The sequence below is a fragment of the Agelaius tricolor genome, unplaced genomic scaffold (assembly GCF_023055355.1).
Source record: "Agelaius tricolor isolate 1412-34295 unplaced genomic scaffold, bAgeTri1.0.p SCAF_8, whole genome shotgun sequence".
NCBI classification, from domain to species: Eukaryota; Metazoa; Chordata; class Aves; order Passeriformes; family Icteridae; genus Agelaius; species Agelaius tricolor.
In genome coordinates, this window is record NW_027269268.1 from 41,051,375 (window position 1) to 41,070,894 (window position 19,520).

Here is a 19,520-nt window from a genome sequence, read left to right on the forward strand (position 1 = left end):
TCCCTCTCAAATAAAACAGATGGAAGCTCAACCAGATATTGTTCCTTTTTATTTTGCATAGGTACTTAGTACACTCCCTCTACCTTCTGTCATTACTTCCATTTAAACTATACATGACTTTCCTGGGCCTGAAACACAGAAGGAGAATAATGTTTCATTGTGGGAAGGTGGGAAGGGACATTCACCTTTGGAGACTGTGGCAGTTACTCTGACCCAGCAGCATTTCCTCTGCAGTTCTGAAGATTTAACCCCCATTCTGTCTTGGCTTTTGGGGCACTAAACTCAGTTTAGAGCAATGTGCCCTTAAAAATCTCATCTTGAGCATTTCTGAACATGTTGGTATTTGCTATCACTGATTTTAAGGAAGGAGTTATGGATGAAAGAGCTACTTTCCACAAGGCAATTCAAATTGAGAAACAGCAGACAGTCCACAGGAGCAAATAAAGCTTACAACAGCCCCAATATTGCAAAAAGCAATTTGTGTTGGCAGGCAGGTGGCAACTTCAGTGCCAGAGGTTGCCATAGGTGCTCAGGCTGTTCAGATCATGCCCAAACACTGTACTGGTGAGGAACATAGCCTGACATCTGGCAGAAATACAGCAAATGTAATGGACAGACTGGGCAGAGTACTGCTAATGTATCAAGTATGTCCTGTGCACAAGGGCCAACAAAGTCTGGCTCCAGCTGGGAATCTCACATATCCAGGATCAAGGAAATGCTGCAAATGATTTCCAAGCTGGGAAATGATAGAGCAGAGGAACTGTGAAGCTGGGCTTTGGAAAAATTAAGTTCAGTGACTAAGTAAAAAAGGAGGAGACATGAGGATTGGATGTTCTGGAAAGAGAAGGCAGTTGCATCTTAAGGATAATTTTGAATGTTGCCTTTAGATCTTGCTTGGAGGGCCTTTTTTTTCTAAAGCTGCCCTTATTTTCACTACAGTGAAGTGCCAGAAAAGCTGCTTCAAAAGTACATTTAATTTATTGTATTCATAAATTCTGTGCTAAAACATAGTCCAGCAAAGACCCTGGAAACAGCTGAAGTCAGTTTTTCCCCAGTACAACAGGACACAGATGTTATAGGGTATGTTTCTTCTCCAAATGCTCTGCAAAACCCCCAAAGGCTTGGACTTGCATGGAGAAGAGCAGCCAGGGGTGGCCAGGCAGCTGCAACACTCTGGCCCCAGCCCCTCTGCCTGAGCTGGGGTTCAGCACTGGGAACTGGATGAGCGAGAGAGCTGTAAAGGGACTTTTTATAAGGGTATGTAGTGACAGGAAAAGGGGAAATGGCTTTGAACTGAGAAAGGCTTAATTTAAATTAGGTATTAGGAAGAAATTCTTCCCTATGAGGGTGGTGAGGCACTGAAACAGGTTGCCCAGAGAAATTGTGAATGGCCCATCCCTGGAAATGTTGAAGGCCAGGCTGGATAGGGACTTCAGCAGCTTAGTCTAGTGGGAGGCGCCTCTACCTGTGGAAGGGGCTTGGAAGTAGATGATCTTTTATGTCCTTTCCAACCCAAACCATTCTATAATTCTATAAATGCAATGATTGTATCTTGCCTTGTGGTTTATATAGCCACACGTGTACTGTATTGCTTATTTTAAAAATTATAATCTACATTTCAGAGGTACCACAATAGCTCTGCTGCAACTGTCTTGGAGATGATCTTGGTAGGAAGGGCAAGGCTGCAGTGCTGGTCCATAGGGACACGAGAATACAGCAAGGAGATATTTGAGATGTCCCTGGGTTGATTACCTCTGCAGGCAGTGGCCTTCTCTGCTGCAGTGGCTCTGGGGAGCTTTCTAAGCTTCAGTAAGTGTCAGCACATCACAATCAGCTATACTCCAACAGCTCCAAAGAGCTGCAATGCCAGCTTTGCAATGCTGTACCCAGTGAATAAGCACAGTAAGAACCACCCCAGCAAAGAACGGCAGGAGGGGACAGCCTGCAGAAGGGACAGGGGCACTTGCTTTTGCACATCCTCCCCAACAGCTCACATCAAGGGCTATTCTGCATGATCTGGTATTAACTCAGCTGTCCCCACCCTGCTGGACTCTGGCTGTCAGGAACAGCAGTGGCGATGGCATTCCAGTGAAGGGAGCAAAGGCTAACTAGGAGTGCTGGATGTAAGGAACTGCCAGACACCAGCTTTCTATGACAACATTCTGGTACTAGCTTGCTCCTGGCCCCCTCAAATAGGAATAGGTTAATTTAGGGCACCAGATCCCCTCTTGGCACTCAGGCATAACTTTGGAAAGCGTATCTTATGCTCAGAAGCACACACTTTCATGGGTGAGTTTTCTGCAGGGGATAGAGTGAACAATGAATGCTGGTTTGTATGGCTTTAGACAATAAAGCACTGTTGTTTTATTCTCAGGTTTTTTTTTTTCCAGTGTTATTCTCAGGCTTTTCCAGCCCAGAGATGTTCCTAGCAAAGGCAGAAAGTTTAGAGGGAAAGCAAAAGCAGCAGCATGCCTTCCAGTCCTGTGAAGCAGAGGAAGGCATCTATGCAACACCCAGTTCAGGATCAGGTTTATGTTTGACAAACAAACTCTTTCTACCATCTGATTGTGCTCCAGTAAAATAAGAGGTTTCTAACCCAGCTCTGAGATATGATGCAAAAATTTTATGGAAGTGAACTACAAAGGCAAAAGAGTTGTTCTTTATGATGAAACCTCAGAAGAGTAATTAATTTAACCAGCAGACTTCAACACTGCCTTTCATAACCTGAGATGTGCCAAGAGGTTGAGCTATGGAGGCCAATCTTTATCTCTGTGACCTTTACCACCAGGAAAATTTACAAATGGCAATTAGTAGATTCAGAGGCCAAAAAAATTAACTCAGACAGAGAGCATGTAATAAACCTCTGGCATTTAAGTCAGCAAGGTTGAAAGCAAAGAAGGCAAGACAGAAGTTAGGCTGTGCAACATCCACCAAGAGCAGCAAAAGGAATTAGCATTAGTGTCAGAAGAAGTATCCAAAACACCACTTGCAGTATACTGAGGTCATAAAAGTAAACTTATTTCACATGGGATCCAGAGCTGCTGGACAGTATTTAAGAGAACAAAAGTAAACTACAAGTGATTGTATAGATCCTTGATAAGATACTTTTTCTCTTAGTTTTGCCATGAACCTTGGAACTTCTAGCTCCCTACCAGAGTAAAACCCTTTTCTTTCAATAGCATGCAATTAGGTGAATTACCTGGTATAGATAAAGCTGCTCTTTGGAGAGATCTTACTTACAGTGAGACAGCATGAGCCACAGGAGCAATAAAAAGAGGGGAGGCTCACATACCAGGTAAAAAGTCTTACAAAGAAAAGTCTTACCAGAAAACTCTTACAAAGCTCTGTTTTGTTCAACACCCGCTCCCCACCACAGCTCTTCCTGGACTAAATGAAGTCCCTATTCCCTTTCCCTACAGATTTAATCTCTTTTAAGAGAAATCTTTATCTCTTTAATAGAAATTGCCTATGTTTGTTTATTCATCCGTAATGTCTGGGTGCACCTGAAGGGTCGACACTGAGAGCTACAGAGCTGTAGGAAAGCCTGCCACACTTTTGAGATAATTCCCACTACCAAGGCATGAAGCACCTCAGCAGGACCCAGAACTTAACCAAAGCAGCTATTCTAGCACAGTGCCATCTCTAAACTTGTCAAGAGACACTTAATTTTGAAAGAAAAAACAGCTACAGTCATTAAGTAAAAGGAATTGGGAAATCACTACCAATACACAGTGTCCTAGCTAAGCACCCCCACTAAACACAGTGAAGTAGGCAATGAAAAAAAAACCAATATCATTCTGTTTTGTCTTGCATTCACCCCCATCTAGAGCAATTTATTCATACATCCTGCCAAAGAAAAAAACATAGGTTGCTTGCTGATGTACAAGCCACAAGAGCAGGCCTCAGTCACAGCAAGACAAGCAGCAGCAGGACCATGGCCCAGAGCTATAATACTTTGCTGCCTCATCTTTAAACAAGCATCTCATTAAAACTAGATGCCACACCACTGCAGATCTGCCCACTGGTTCTCTCCAGTCTGTGATAAAGCCCCATCACCTGTGTGCAGAACCTGCAATTTTTATGTCCTACAGCATTCTCACAAGGTTTCCTTTTTTTGAGTTAATTGCTTTTCTGATGTCAGGAATTTCTGAAATCAGTAATTGTGCCATGTTCCTTCTCTATAGGGAAGGCTTTGTGTGTTTAATGGATTTAAGACAATTTTGATACAGGTCTGATTAATGTTTACCTTCTTATTCCCACTATTTTTTTCTGTTTGTGGGTTTTTTAAAGAAAATACAAGTTACAGAAGAGCAATGTAGCAGTCACAGCAGCAGCACAGTGGGAGTGAACAGTGACCGATGTTTTGCTGCTGCAGAAGATGAAGTCCTTGCCCCCAGGCTGGTCATATCACCATGCCAACAAATACAGCTGGACTGGTGACGGGGTCTGGCAGTGTCTGCAGCCACTCTGCCTGCTCAGCAGCACTGCCTCTCCCCTCTGCCATGTGCACAGAGAGCTCCAGGTGTGACTCCTCTGGGATGGAGAGGGAAGGGGAAGGAGTCACCTGCCTGGCTGGGCTCAAGAGCACCACCTGCAAAGCACATCAGCAGGTAAAGTGGAAACAGTGTCATGGGGGAAGGTTAGAGCATAAACCAGGCCCAGGCAGCAGTTAGAGTGCTCTGGGTCTCTTGAGCTGGACCAGATTACCTCCAACACGGTCTTATTACATCTGTTACCTCACAGGAGCAGTTGCACAGTCTCTACACTTCAGGAATTCTCCAGAGGATGGTAACCTGGGGCAACAATGAAAGTTTAAGTTGGTATGGTGGGTTGACCCTCACTGGACACCAGGTACCCACTAAGTCACTCTTACCATTCCCCTCCTCAGCAGAACAGGGAGGGAGAAAATAAACTGGGGAAAAAAAACCCTCATGGATAAGGATAAAGGCAGATTAATAAAGCAAAAGCAAAGGCTGTGCATGGAAGCAAAGGGAACAAAAAGATTTATTCTCTATTTCCCATCAGGACATGATATCCAGCTCCTGCCTGGGGAGTAGGGCTTCACTACACACAGCAGTTGCCATGGAAGAAAAATTCCCCACCCCCTCCCTACCACCACCCTCCTTTCCTCTTTTCTCATAGCTTTTATAGATGAGCAGATGTCTTGTGTTATGAAATACCCTTTGATCAGTAGGTCAGCTGTCCTGGGTGTGTCCTTTCCCAAAATCATGCCCAGCTCTGGCCTCCTTGGCAAGGGGAATGTTGGGGAGACCAACTCGATGCAGTGCAGCACTGCTCAGTGAAGCTCTGGGGTGTTAGCCACACTTTTCTAGCTACCAATGCAAAACACAGCTTTGTGAGGGCTCTTATGGAGAAAATTACCTCCACAACCTGGTCAAGGGCTCAGGTTTCTCCTGTCATAGCTCCAATGGCCTCCAGCAGGCATTTTCTCTTGGTCCCAGCAATATACCAGACTATTCTGACCAAGTGTAGGGATCAACCTCCACTGCTCGAGGAGCCTCCAACCTGCAGTACTTCAAGGACTAACAGCCTACCTCAAATCAGATCTCTTCCTGAGACTGTTGGCCCCTGAATCACACTATAAATTAAAGCATGGCTTCTGAGGAAGTAATGAAGGAGCCTTTCAGAATAGCAATCTTTGCTCTTAACCATAGAATAGAATTCTTCATTTACTTAGTCCTTAATAAAGGATTAACAGGAGCAGCTGGGCTAGCAAGCCTGCATCACTTGTTGCATCTTGGAGAAAACAGCACATTTAGGGTTAAAAAAAAGAGCCAGTTTTTTTTGGTGGTTTGTTGTTTTTTGTTTTTTTTAATTGCCTTCAAGCATGGCCTTGAGGCACCCCAGCAACTAGAACAGTACTTGTATGACCCCTAGAGGTCTCAGGATTCAGATGAGGAACTAACTCCTCAGAAGGAACTTTCACAGCAGACACTTGGGCCCCGGACTTGTTCTTTCCAACACCCTTCACCTCTCTACCATTCCCCTGAGGGCAGGACCCCCAGACTGGTTTGCTGCTGGTGCCTCAGCAATCTAGGGTCCCAGCATAATGCTCCTGGAGACACAAAACTTGCTGGCTTGAAGCACTGCTGAGGATTCATGCAGCTCAAGGGTGCTGTCCCAAATAACTCACTTATCCAGCCCAGTCCACTTTGAACCAAGGTGTTGAGAATGCTCTTTGCTGAAGGTGAAACAGCCTCTGCAGGGTAGTGGACATGGCACTCCAAAGCAGAACTGAGACACTGTACCTGAATGTGACCAAGTTTCGCCCATACCCATACTGAGCAGCATACCCCTGAGGTCATTTGCACTCCACTACTGTTTCAGAGTGAGGGAGTAAGAAGCCAGTTCACCCTTGGGCTTGGGATGTTAGTGGTAAGCCTTTTTCATAAAGGTTTTCATAAATTCTCATCCTTTAACTATGAGGAAAGAGATTATCTTGTGACCACCATTCTGTTTGCAGCTATGTTAAAAACAGTAGATAAAAGCAACAGAAGTTTAATTTACCACAGATATCTTGCTGGCATTCACCTAGAATATTAAAATGCTAATCAAAAGTAGGCACAACCTGCAGGACAAGAAAATACACCTATAACAGCTATGAACCATGTCAGGCCTCCTGTGGAGGAAGCTACCAGGTTCCTGTGAAAATGTGGGTGAGCTGGACAGAAAATTATTTGAATAATCATGGTGCCAGAAGGAACTTAGTGCCATCAAGTAACCCAGAGAAAGCCAACCTTCCAGACTGTAGAAGTGACCATTTTCCTGCTGAAGGCCACCAGACACTTTTGGGAACTAAGCAGAGAGATGAAGTAGATGTGCTTCACCAGTAGGTGATGACTGTGGGTCCTCAGGGTCCCACCAATCCATAAGCCAGTGAAGGCTTGGACACATCATCATGATTTGGGGTAAGCTGGCACCCTTGCCTTGTCCTTGACTGAGACAGTCACCCCTTACCCCACAACAGAGCCCCTGCTGTGATGCAGCCCCAGGGTTGCCACAGCCCACCCCTGCACACAGGCTGCCCAGTGAATGGCACATGTAGAATTAAAGGAGCTATCCCACAGCCTGAACAGCTTTAGTGAACCCACAGGTGCTGAGCAATAGTCTCAGTAATTTTACATTTTTCACTTCATGTTTAGTCAGCTTTTCCCATCTCTTTCCTCCTCTTCATTTTGCTAACATTCTGTGGCATTATTTTGCAGCACAGCTGTGTCTGCTACCCTCCCCTAAGCAATTGTGGCCCTGTGGAAGCCAAACCAACACTTCCATCCCCATGGAACATGGATTCCACATTCTAGCCAAATGCTTTCTCTGTAAAGGTCTTTTCTAACTACTGGAGACTGCTCCAGATGACTTTACCATCTATTTACCTTTATTGTTAGGGTATGCTTTTGCTCCAGTGTAACATTAACAAATGGCACTCTTGTCACTGAAATGTCCTGAGCAGCTTGGTAGAGCTCAGCTAGAACTGAAAACACAGAATGAATAAAACAGCCAGATCTATGACTTATCTATGGCACACTAACAACAGAAGCATGCAGAGGAGTGCATAAATGATGCTATCATTCTTTATTTGTTCATATTATATTGCCCCAAAAAAATTTCCTGCTAACTTGTTGTTAAGCATGCTAATGGAGAATTCAAAAGCAAACAAAACCAGAGTATGATGTGATTATTCAGCATTTAAGACTGCTATTAATCAAGTTGTCTGTTAGTGATGACAAACACATAGAAAGCAAATTCCCAGTGAATCCAGTTTAATAATTCTATCCAGTGAAACACTTTGCTACAGTAATCTGGGTTAGATTTAAGTCATTTTTTTAAAGCATATGATTTTTTTGCTCCACTCTTCTTTTGACATCTCTGGCATTGCATTTAAATTAATCAAATTTAGTGCATTCTTCAAACAAAAGTGAAATGTAGGAAGGACTGTGGTGTGCAGTCTCCCCAGCACTCACAACACCATAGATAAAATCTTGTTCAGTGAAAAGTGATATGAATAAAAATAATGACCTATGAAAATCTGTTTCAAGTTCTTTTAAAATAAAGTTTTGTTGTGAGTAGCTGTGTGAATGCCAAGACACTGAACATGATAATGGCAGAGGAAAAAACAAAAATACCTGCTCCCCAGAAAAATCCATGGTCCTAGATGGGTTACTTAAAGGGTAGTACTGGACCACTTTTTAAATAAATGTTTTCAGAAAGTAAAATAGAAACCCTACTTGAAATTGCAGATGCCCTTTTTAAATCTCAGTTTGCATTTTCTGGATGTTCAGTAGATGGACTTCTACCCTGAAGCAGGAATACCCAAGAAGAGACCTGCATCCCAGGTAACCAGAAGGCACCGCCTGGTGCTCACCTTTGTGCTGCAGTGGCCTCCAGGTGGCCTTGCAGATCTTTAGTGGTCTGTGGCCTGCAGACTAGGAATCACATGCACAAAAGTGTTTAGAAAGACAGACATAAGAACAAAAGTGAGCTAGGTACTCACTACTTCTGTTACTCCTTACTGCAAAGGTGAAATGGAGTTTTTAAAAAGTGTCTGGAGACAATGAAGCCCTAATTTGCACAGCACAAATAGATACAAACACCTTCACTACCTTCTGTGTCCCTTCCGCAGAGTTGGACTTGTTTCTAACAATGGAGAAAGATTTCTCCTTTTTAGTAGACTTCAGAGAACAGTGAGAAAAGAGATGTTCAGCCTTTAATTGAGCTCTAGGTCACCCACTGTGCCTGCAGGTACAAAGGAGGTGGCTGCACACAAACTACAGAGGTCACCTTTGGTCCTATATATTGCCACTGATGAAAACATGTTAAGAAAGAAAACAAGAGTCAATATATTCTTTTCTTCAATGAATAACAGAAGTTTGTAAGAAAAGATGGATTCTTCATACTTTTTTTAAACAGAATGAGAGGAGTTACCTTTCACCCCATAGTCTCCTTTTCCTGTCTCCAAAAGAATCATACTCAGGTCACCAGCTCCTCAAACTGGGACTGGTGCACAATCAGGAATTCTTGCACAGTCCTGCATTTCTTGAGAAATGACTGTGAGACATGTATCATAATCCTGGCAGTGTCAGAGAACCAAGCTTTGCTAACCAGTGGACAAAAGATGTAGATACTTAGAATGTGACATCTGAATTCCTGAAGCATGGGAAAAACCTTTTCTCTCTCAGAATGTCATTTATTGTTCAGGATGATCCTTTTTGGTTTAGTCTGAACCCTCTTGCTTCAATTTCCATGAACACAAACAGATTTCTTAGGTTAGGAAAGACCATCTGCCTTTCTGCACCATTGAAAATTCAACACCCCAACATCCCATTACACTTGAGCTCTGTAATTCTGCTTGTGAAAAGAGCAGTGAAGGCATTACAAGAGACAGTTTCTATTTTTCCTCATTTCAACACTGCAGTGACTCAGTACACGAAAGGAGAGTTGATCTCTCTGGCAAGAGATGGTGCAGCAAAAGAATCTGTCAGCTCATCCCTCGAAGGCCTCTGCAGCGCACAGACCTAAAACAGTATTTTTACAGCATCATTGTTCTCCTCAGTAAATATAGTCACCCTGCTGCCTTCATGGTAAACAGAAAAATGATTACTCAGTGCATAAATAGCTAATTTTCTTTTACTAGAATCATAGTTATTAATAATTTCTGGATTTCATCTTCCTCTAAGATTACTGGTTCTGAGCATGAGGCACACAAAGGAAAGAGGAAGAGACCAAGACAGATAGAATTAGATTAAACAGTCCTGTCTCACTCAGCACTACAGCTCCCATGTACAGTTCTGCCTAGTCACACACAAGACTGATTTAGAACAGGTTTCTTCTTGATGAAATTTCTTCATGGAAAGGGTTGGCATGAACTGCCCAGGGAGGTGGTGCAGTCACAATCTCTGGAGGTGTTCCAGAAATGACTGGACATTATATGATGATCTCAGAGGTCTTTTCCAACTTAAATGATTCTGTGATTCTGCAAACTTTAAGATCTAAGCTACTGTCCCTACAGTTTAGTCAGAAACTCCTGAGCTAGCTTTAAAGCAGGCAGCCCTTGCATGGCAGCAGCATGGGTCATGGCCTTGGGTCAGCCTTGTCACCAGAATCATGGCATGCAGTGTCACATCATGTTTTTTACCCTGAATGATGATCAAGTCCAGGGACATGAGTCAAGGGTCATAGCATCACAAAAATTCAGGGACCAGCTTCTACTGGCACTCATCATCTGCTGCTCACAATCTATCAAATCCAGAGCTCTTATGAACTAAAAATGGAAAAGTCTTTCTGACAAGATCAAGAAAAATCACCTTATGTAAATAAAGGGTGAAAGAAACACTTGACAATGTCTGATGATCCAAAGAAAAGGATAAAAATTTAAAAGCAAATTTAATAGTTAATAAGTTTGAATAATTAGAACTATTTTTCAAATCATATTCTTGCAAGGAAGGTATTTCTTATACCATCACATCTTCACATAACAAGTATTAGGGAATTGCAAAGCATGATTTCAACAGCATCATCCAAGCATGCAGAGTACTGAAAAGCACCAGCATGAGGGAGGCCCACAATCCACCTGTGATTGCAAACTTTCCCTTACACATGGAAAGCCCACAACTGCAGCAGCTTGTTTTGAGCAGAGTGACATAGACAAAATCTGAATTTCTAAGAAAGATATTCTGAGTCAGACTAAAGAGCTGTCAAAATCTTGAAGCTGCCTCCAGTGGATGTCATCAGTGGGATGAAGAGCATTGAAGAACATGTAGTCATGAATCCCTAAAATATTGCTCCTTCCTTAAATGCTTGGTGACTCTATTTAGAAGTATGCCAGAAGATTTTTCTTTTATTTTTTCCCTTAAATCTTGAAATCCTTGTAATCTTTTGGCATCCACCCATCCTGTTGCAAAGAATTCTTCAGCCTTATCACGTTGTACAGACTCTTCCACTGCCACACACTGTGTACATTTCATGTACCCTGTTCCTATATTGTAAGAGACTGTGAATAGTAGCTCTTTATGCCACCCATAAGCCTTAAATAAACCCTTGGTCATCAGTTTTCCATGCTGAAGGCTCCTGTTCTGAATATTTTACCCTTATCTTTAAATACCTTACTCCCTCAGGTTTCCAGACAATAATTTTTTACACAAGGAAGAGCAAACCAGTTTCCTCAAGCAGGCAGTGTAAGTGCCAGACCCTGAACTGTGTGGCAAAGGGATGCAATTGTTTTTCTGCACAGTGAACGAAAATGAACAGCTTGTCTTCTAAAGGAGCCACTCAAAGTTACCCTGGTTGAGTGGGAACTGATAATACACAGGGAACACACTTGAGACTTTTTCCACATACTGAGTTTATTCTTGGCTAGACACCCAGTTTAGCTTTACATTAAAACCTGGACTTTGGGCTTGCATTATGTATGAGAATCCAGATAAGTTTACAGTGCTAATTATTCCACACAAAAGAAAACCTGCCATTAGCAATTCAATGCATCATTTACATCATCAAAATAAAAAGAACAATTCCCTTTCTTCTAATAAATTTGGGCATAACAACTGCATCACTTTACCAGTTTAGCTCCTTGCTTTTAAGTTACTGATTTGCAGGTATGCTCCTATTAACTGCAACAATTATGAAAATTAGTTCTATCACATGAACTTTTGACTGGGATCCATTACAATGCCATTCTGCCTCTCCCACTGCATCTAGTATATCATGGTTTCAAAGTTCAGGGTGCTTTGCAAAAGCAATTTATTTGCCATGGGCATGCCCGAGGTACTGGTTTCTTACTTTACTACAAGAGACATCCTCCAGAGCTCTATCAGTCTGAGAGGGTTAACAGAAATTAATGCACAGAACAGGGGGTTTTGGTGTTGTCAGCAACAAACATTTCCCCATATATGCAAGAACTAAGATGTTGACCAAGGAGTGTTGATTATGGCACTACTTTAAAGAATCTGTAAATCATAATTTTGTGCTAAGTAATGCACAGAGCAACCTTGGCATTCCTGTAAACTGTTTAAAATTTAAGTATTAAAGAGCTTGTAAGAGTGAACAAGGGACACAAAGGGTGAACACTGGCAGGTAAATACAGTGAGAGAAGACAGAAGTCACAGCCTCCTATTTTAGCAGTCTCAAGTAACATTTAAAGGCACATCTTGAACAAGTGCCCAGGGCAATGAGACATGTAGGAAGGACAGGAGAAGTTCTTCCTATTATTAGGCTCAAGAGAAAGAATTGAAAAAATGCTCTCTGACTCAGTGAGGAAGAAACCCTGGGAATCTGGCTTACTTGAGCCATGGTGACAACACAGGAATATTCTGCAGCAGAAAATGATAAAGAGGAAGATCATATTCAGTAAGCTCAACCATATTAGAAACTAAAGGCACAGGATGCAGAGCCTATGAAATGAACAGTGATCAGTGAGCTGGAACAAAAACCATAAGTTTTCAAGTCAGGCTAAAATAAAAGGGAAAAAGGCAATGCCATGAAGGGATGATCTCCAGAAAATGTCACCATATCACAAATACACTTTTTTCTTCCCTGGAAGAGAGAAAGGGCTGATCAAATTGCAAGGTGCAGAGATGCAGCCCTGTGAACACAGAGCTCCCTGCTAGGCTGTTTGCTCCACTGCTGCAATACTCTGGCCCAGACAGCCTGAAGTCATGGCCACCACCCACCAAGGTGGAACACTGACTGCTTATCCTGCAGCCTCATCAACACACACATACTGAAAGGCAAGCTCAGTCACCAGCAAAGTCCTCAGTTATGCTGTGTCTCAACTCACTGTCACAGCCTACAGAATCTATTTGTTTATTGTTACAGAATGCAAGACAGAGATCTCAAAAGCACCCCTATCACTGAACTCCTCCTAAACAAAGTAACATAGAATATTCAGATTTACAAAAGGAACATATTCATTTTCAGTTAAGCAGCTTTCCCAATGATCAGCACACTCATAAAAAACACCATGATAAAGAAAATCCACATGAAAAACCTGTCCATCACTTTTGCAACTTTTTTCCACTCAATTCCTTTGGCCCGGTTTGCTTTATGATCTCTAACACAATTAGCAATATACTCAATATTTTTAATCAGCATTTTGTAACAAGAACAGCAATTAGCATTTTCACCATGGACTCCATAGCTTTTATTCCAATTTCCATTGAGCTTCTCCTTGAGATTGCAGTCATCATTCCTAGTGGAAAGAGGACTCCTTACCTCTTTGTGCCTCCTCTGACCCCCATCATCCCCCTCTAACCTACATTCTTCTTCCTTCTCTCTTTTCGGACTTGTGCAATTTTCACCCACATCATAAACAAAAAAGATTTTTGACATATAGTCCAAAATAACCACCTTGGCCCACTGTGGAACAGGCTTTGCTTCTGAGCCACAATGATGGAGATTCATTATAATGATTGTCAATGCAGTGGAAGCTGTGATCATGGTCATCGTTGCTATGTAGTACTTCCCTAGAACACAAAATAAAATTATATTAAAGATATTACTCTAATTAAAAAAAATTCAATGAGACACAACAGTGTGATAACAGGTGCTAAGCATAAATGCAAGAGAAATAAAATTTTAATCACCCTAATTCTCTTAGATCATGATTCACCATTTAAAAACAAAGATAAAAGCCATTAAAATAAAATCTCATACTCATTACTGGCATGTCTTTATCAGATGAGTGTATGACTACTGTATTAGCATGGTAAATATTTGTGAGCTAAAATCTCTGACTACTTGAAACACATCCATTCAGAAAGCAGCTCAAAAATGTTTCTCAAGAGCCTTGTTCTTTTCATAGTATCTGCAAAATCCCCATGCCAATGGCTTCAAACAGCACCTTGGAGATCCCATTTCCTCAGGTATTAACAACAGTGATGACCACACTTTGTTTGAGCTATTGATGGAGCCCACAGCAGCAGATCCATGCTCTCACACTCAAACATGTGAATAGGCAGACCTTGCTGGCATCCCCAGCCCGTGTGCTGCCAGCCCCGAGGTCAGAGCACAGAGCTGGGGAGAACACAAGCTGTGCTCCTCTGCCCTTGCTTTTGGCAGCTGAAGCACACAGCTGAGCACCCAACCAACCTGTGCAGAGAAGCAGCTCCCAGCCCTGCAGCTCTGCAGGAGAAGCAGAGCTGACAGCAGCAGCACAGACAAGTGTGCCACAGACAAGGGTGACTGAGCCCAGTTCCAAAGGGGTTGGGACGGATGGCAAGGGAGAGAGTGGGAATAGAGACAACAGACTGAACTAGGTTCCTTTCTCTGCACATGAACTTTCCTGAACTCCCAGACTGAAATTAAATTTCAGCATAATGAATTCCCAGGAACTATAATCCAATGTAGCAATTGTCAGATATTAAGTCAACTGTGAGTGTGCCAGCCAGGCCATCCAACCGTCTGGATCTGACAGAAACATATCTTGAAACAGTCTGACCTCGTGCTTATAGCTTTTGATTATACCTCATGTGTTAGTTCTAAAATTGTTTTCCATTACCAGCTTTATTTCAAGATGTGATAGCATAATTTGAAATCTCTAACTATATTTAATAAATATAAAACAGCTAGCTAATGTATAATTTAAAATAAACACAAAATAACTTCTAAAAACTGCAGCATACCTATACAGATTCCACACATATTTTAAGTACTTCACTATGTTTCAAAAATGTAGCAAATTTATCTTCCCAGAAATCACAAATTACATGAAGATTCCCTGACATACAACTCTGCTATTAATAAGTCATGCTTAAAGACAAAGTGTGTAAAGCTCACCTATCAAAGGTACATTTTCAGATGGGGGCATGATCTCTGCAACCATCAGCTGGAACACAGTCAGAGCAAGAAGAACTGTAACACCCAGAGACACTTTCTCACCAGAGTCTGCAGGGAGATAGAATCCCAGTGGGGCCAGGAAAGAGATCAAAATGCAGGGAAGCAACAGATTAAATATGTAGAAAGAGGACTTCCTTTTCAAAATCAGCGTGAAGGTCACATCTGGATAAGGCTCAGAGCAGCAGCCATAAGTGATGACATTCTTAACTGCTGGCATTCCATGAATCTCCCATTCCACATCTTCTATGAAGTCAGAGAGGTCACCACTATCAAGAGAATTGATGAGGTCTACCTGATTACCATTATAGGTCCAGGACCCAAAGGTAAGGTTGCACTGCTGGCTGTCAAAAGGAAAATAAGACACATCCACTACACAAGAGCTCTTTGTGATAGCAGGTGCATCCCAAGTGATTTTTCCATCATATCTCAGCACTACGTTAGTATTTACTGGTTCTGAAAAGTCATCATCAGCCCTAAAAGACAGAAAAATGGCAGTCAGGATTGACAGACAAAAACTTAAGGGTGAGGGCCAGAGAAGGTGGGCAATGGGGAAGACCCTCCTTTTACAACATTAAAAGCATGTTTCTGAAATCATATTTACACTGAATTTTAGTAGGAACTTACTAATAACCATTATTTACAGGTATGAATGCCCATGAATGCCAAACGTCAATGCTGCTGAGTTATGTTGCATTTGTTGGCCATAGTTCCTTCAAACTTGACCTCAAACAGAACACAGTAGGATAAGAGTCCATTAAAAGATGAAAACAGTCTGCAGGTTGGTATTGGCCTGGGAGAGCAGACAGAAGTGCAGCCTTTATGTATCATCTTTTTGTGGACAATCCTCCAGAGTTCTCTAGGAACCTTAGCAGAAAGCACCTCAGACAGCCAGGGTATTCAATTCCCAGTGCAGAGAAATTCAGAAAAGCTTTGGTGTATAGCATAATTTTCAGATCTTGTCTATAGCTTTATTGCAAAATATTTAGATTGTCAACAACAAATGTTAAGACAACAAACATACCCCTTGCTAAGGTAAGGTAGAGAGGAAAGTTCAGAGTCTGTAGGCCAGTTTCTCCTTTAACCCCCTCCCTCCCTCCCTCAAATATGCAAGCTGATTTTCTCCAGCCACACTCACTTGTTATATAGGACAATATCTGGTCTCCAAACCAAATTGCTTGGAATCCTGATGGAATCCAACCCATCATATTTATCTTTGTCCCATCTGAGGTATGCATCATACCAGCTCTGTCGAATCCATAAGTAAGCTGACAAAATTTGGTTCCTTTCATCCTGCATAAAAATGGAGAAATATTTCTAGCTGAAGGTGACAAAATCACATCTTAGACACAGACAGCATTTGTGATGTGCCTTTGATGTAGAGCTCAAAACAGGCCAGAATACTAACAGGACACAAAATAATTCTCAGACAGGAATCTAGGCCCGTACACTGTACAGGAAAATCACTGGTCTGGACTTTCACTTGTGCAAACCTTCACCTCTCAGCACCCTCCCTAATTATAATCACAGTATCTAATGCTCCCAATTCTTCCTAATTTCCATTTGCAAGCTTCAGAATAGCAAATAGCTAACAGATCCAGGCTCAGAAATTCTTTGAGAGCTTGGCAAGGCCTTGAAATTATAATTCAGAAGTCACAAAAATAATCTTTCCTTCTCCTTCCAGATACATTTTCTTTTGCCTTAAAAGTGTATCTAAAAAAAAAAAAACATATTTATAAAAATTACTGAAGGCTAATTTTAGGGATTTTATGTAGAAATTATTGCCACTTAGAAAAAGCATTTGCTATATTTAAAACTCAGCAAAAGTTGCCTGGAGGGTGTGATACCAACACCTAACTACAAAAGTCTTAAAAATTCAGCAGCTCCAAGTTTCCAGACTCATAATGGAGGCCTTAAGTGATGCAACCAGAGAAGAATGTACAAAATCTGGAGAACAGAACACACCCCCAAGCCCTCAGCCCTCTCCCCTGCCCCTGAGGAAGCATTCCTGAAGTTGTCCCAACAAACTGAAGGCTGCTTTTCCTACTCCAAATGAAAGACTTCCATCTAGTATATTCCTGCATATTTTTAGAAAAACAGAACTCTACTTTTACTCACCATGTCTTTAATTTGGGACAACGTGATCTGAAGGGTGACATTCAGTACTTTATCTGTGTCTTCCACTGGTCTCAGAGCATTGGAGTAGTCTTCAAACAGTTCATTAAACAGCATGTGAGCGTATTTCCCTTTGGCTGATTCTACAGCTATAAAACATGGACTTGTTCAGTACATGAGATTAAGCACTGAACAGCATCAGAAAACACCTTCTTTCTACTGCTTCAAGCAGTATTTGCTATAACCATATTTATCATTCATATATGGTAGAATATCGTTAGTTCAGATACAGAAGAGTACCTGATGGAGTTATTCAAATAAAGACAGCGTTCACCTGGAGCAAGTGAATAGCTAACTTGAGCTTTTCACACCCACTGAAAAATACTGGATATAGCAATCCTTACATTTTTTGAAAGTAAATATAATTCATTTTATGAACTACTCTCACAGGCAGATATTACTGACTTCCAGTCAGCAAGGTCTGAAATGACACTTACTCACAGGCTAATGGTTTTTGGTATGTCCCCAAATGCAGCACTGGTAAGATTCCTGCTACTTCCAGAATTTAGTATTTTTCTTTTTAAACTACCACCTGCAAAATGTCTGAGCTGCTTTTCTTCACAAGCTGGCAATTGCTTAATGTGTGAATACATCTGTGCACCAACATCTTTTCCAAACCGTGTATTTGGAGATGCTGCTTGCTATCCAAACTTAGATACTAAAGATAATTGACTGAAACTTGTGGTTTTAAATTATACTTTTGCTGTTTCATACTGTTTTGTACATCGCAGTTTCTCTAGGTAGCCTCTTTACATAGATACACAAATTTCTGCAAGCAAAGGGCAAGGACAACAGAACCACTCTGTAACAAGCCACCCCCGAAGGTGGGGTAACTGAGGTTCTTCATCGTAGATCCCTTGGGATGGGTAAGAGTGAAACAACACTAAACAACTGGTTGTGTATAAATGCACATATTTATGTGTGGCAGGTTTATTTTAGAACAATTTGATGCAATGCTGTCACTACAGGGAAAACAGAAACTCTCCAACAACGTCTTTTCCATGTTGGAGAACTAGACATTACTTTATTCTGGATGTTATTCTGAGCAGGACATGCAATGGAAATTACTTCATCCACACATGCCCGGGTTGTGCAGTGAAAATCATTCCATCCTACATGGTTCTTTACCAGACTTTTCACCTATTTACACATAAAAACCCCAAAGTAATTCACGTTTACTAGTTTTAAATTACACAGTTCTTAGAGTTCAATATTTTATTGGTTATTGATCCCTTTGCCTACCGATACAAATTCGGCTCTCATTCCTTGGTTCTCTTATCAACCTTTTCCCAGACCAAGTGTCTCCGGGGCAGTAATGCCCGTTAATGTTCCTTTATTTCCTGGGTACCTCCTGGCTACTCCCCAGCTGTAGATGTTAAACCCATCAGACCTCACCCGCTGAAGTTAGTCTTTTGAAGACTAACTTCAATTCCCCTCCCCCGGGCAAAGGCGAGCAAAGCCCTGACTAAAGTTACAAAAAACAATCTTAAAAGTTGCCTCAATTCCAGTAATGGGAAAGAGGTACATAGGCGTATCGGTTATTAGCTATAGAAATGAAACAATATAAAAGCATAAAAATTACACTTAAGAAAATACAGAAGAAAGAAAAAGAAAGGATGAGAGTAGATAATGGAGAGGGCCGATATCACCATACATGATAAGAAGCATTATCCCGTCTCACAAGACCTGCTTTTTATCGATGTTCTCCATTATCTGGTTCAAAGCCCAGCTTGTTGCCAAACAAGGGTTAATTTGTCCTGGTGATCTCTGGTGATGGGTGCTCACCCGCTTTGTGCCCACCTTCCTCCCCTTTGCAATCCGGCTCCCCGGAGCACCCGCTGCTTTTGCAAATGGCCAATTGTTGGAGTCGTTATCACTTCAGCGCTCCTGCGGGACTCGAGCAAATGCCAGGTGGCAATTCGTAGGGAACAAGTGCTTTGGAGCACATCTCTGGTCATTCACACCTACTTCCCGGACTAATTACGAGTTCAAAGCAAATCTTCCTGACTAAAAAGGTATCCCAACAAATCAAAACTTCCCGAAGAGCGCTGCAATTCTGGTCGTACGTGATCGTTTTGTCTATGCATCAAACACAGAGTTAAACTAAACAGATCAAACACTTCTGGGGCTCAGCCAGGTAGGGTAGATCAGGTCACAAGATCCTATGTGAATAAGATAAACTTCAGTGCAACATTTAACTAGCAAGCAGTATTCTCACCTTTGAGTATCACTGCTGCGAACAGCAACCACAGAGAGACGTAAAAGGAGGAGAGGCTCCCCATCTTCATTTCTGGACCTTAAATAAAACTGTTCACCCAAGGGCACCGAAGTGTTTACCACCGTCCAAAACTACCCAACGAAGTAAATGAAGCTGTACAGCAGCATCCAGGTGCTGATACACGGATGCGGCTCCAGAAGCAGCTCGTTCGTCCCTCGCAGCTGTCAGAGTCGCGCAGCGATCGTGGGCTCTGGGGCTCTGCTGAACCCTCCCTCTCCGA

The 19,520-nt window shown here is 42.0% G+C and overlaps 1 protein-coding gene across 1 annotated transcript; it reads right to left on the reverse strand.

The window, feature by feature from the left end:
• Positions 1-12,753: 12,753 nt before the first annotated feature.
• Positions 12,754-19,310, reverse strand: CHRNA9 (cholinergic receptor nicotinic alpha 9 subunit). The gene is made up of 5 exons (XM_071432715.1): positions 19,241-19,310; positions 16,966-17,111; positions 15,986-16,140; positions 14,791-15,323; positions 12,754-13,478 (listed from the first exon to the last, which is right to left on the reverse strand). Exons 1-5 carry the CDS (start codon positions 19,308-19,310, stop codon positions 12,934-12,936), a joined length of 1,449 nt encoding a protein of 482 aa, XP_071288816.1. The 3' UTR covers positions 12,754-12,933.
• Between the last annotated feature and the right edge of the window lie 210 nt (positions 19,311-19,520).

What these genes read in the sequence shown, in the direction of transcription:
- CHRNA9 (XM_071432715.1), bottom strand. Translation starts at nt 19,310, where the DNA reads ATGAAGATGGGGAGCCTCTCCTCCTTTTACGTCTCTCTGTGGTTGCTG. An exon ending in GATATTGTCCTATATAACAA is followed by an intron (nt 15,324 to 15,985) that starts GTGAGTGTGGCT and finishes TCTGTCTTTTAG; the next exon opens with GGCTGATGATGACTTTTCAG. An exon ending in TGAAAATGTACCTTTGATAG is followed by an intron (nt 13,479 to 14,790) that starts GTGAGCTTTACA and finishes TTTGTGTTCTAG; the next exon opens with GGAAGTACTACATAGCAACG.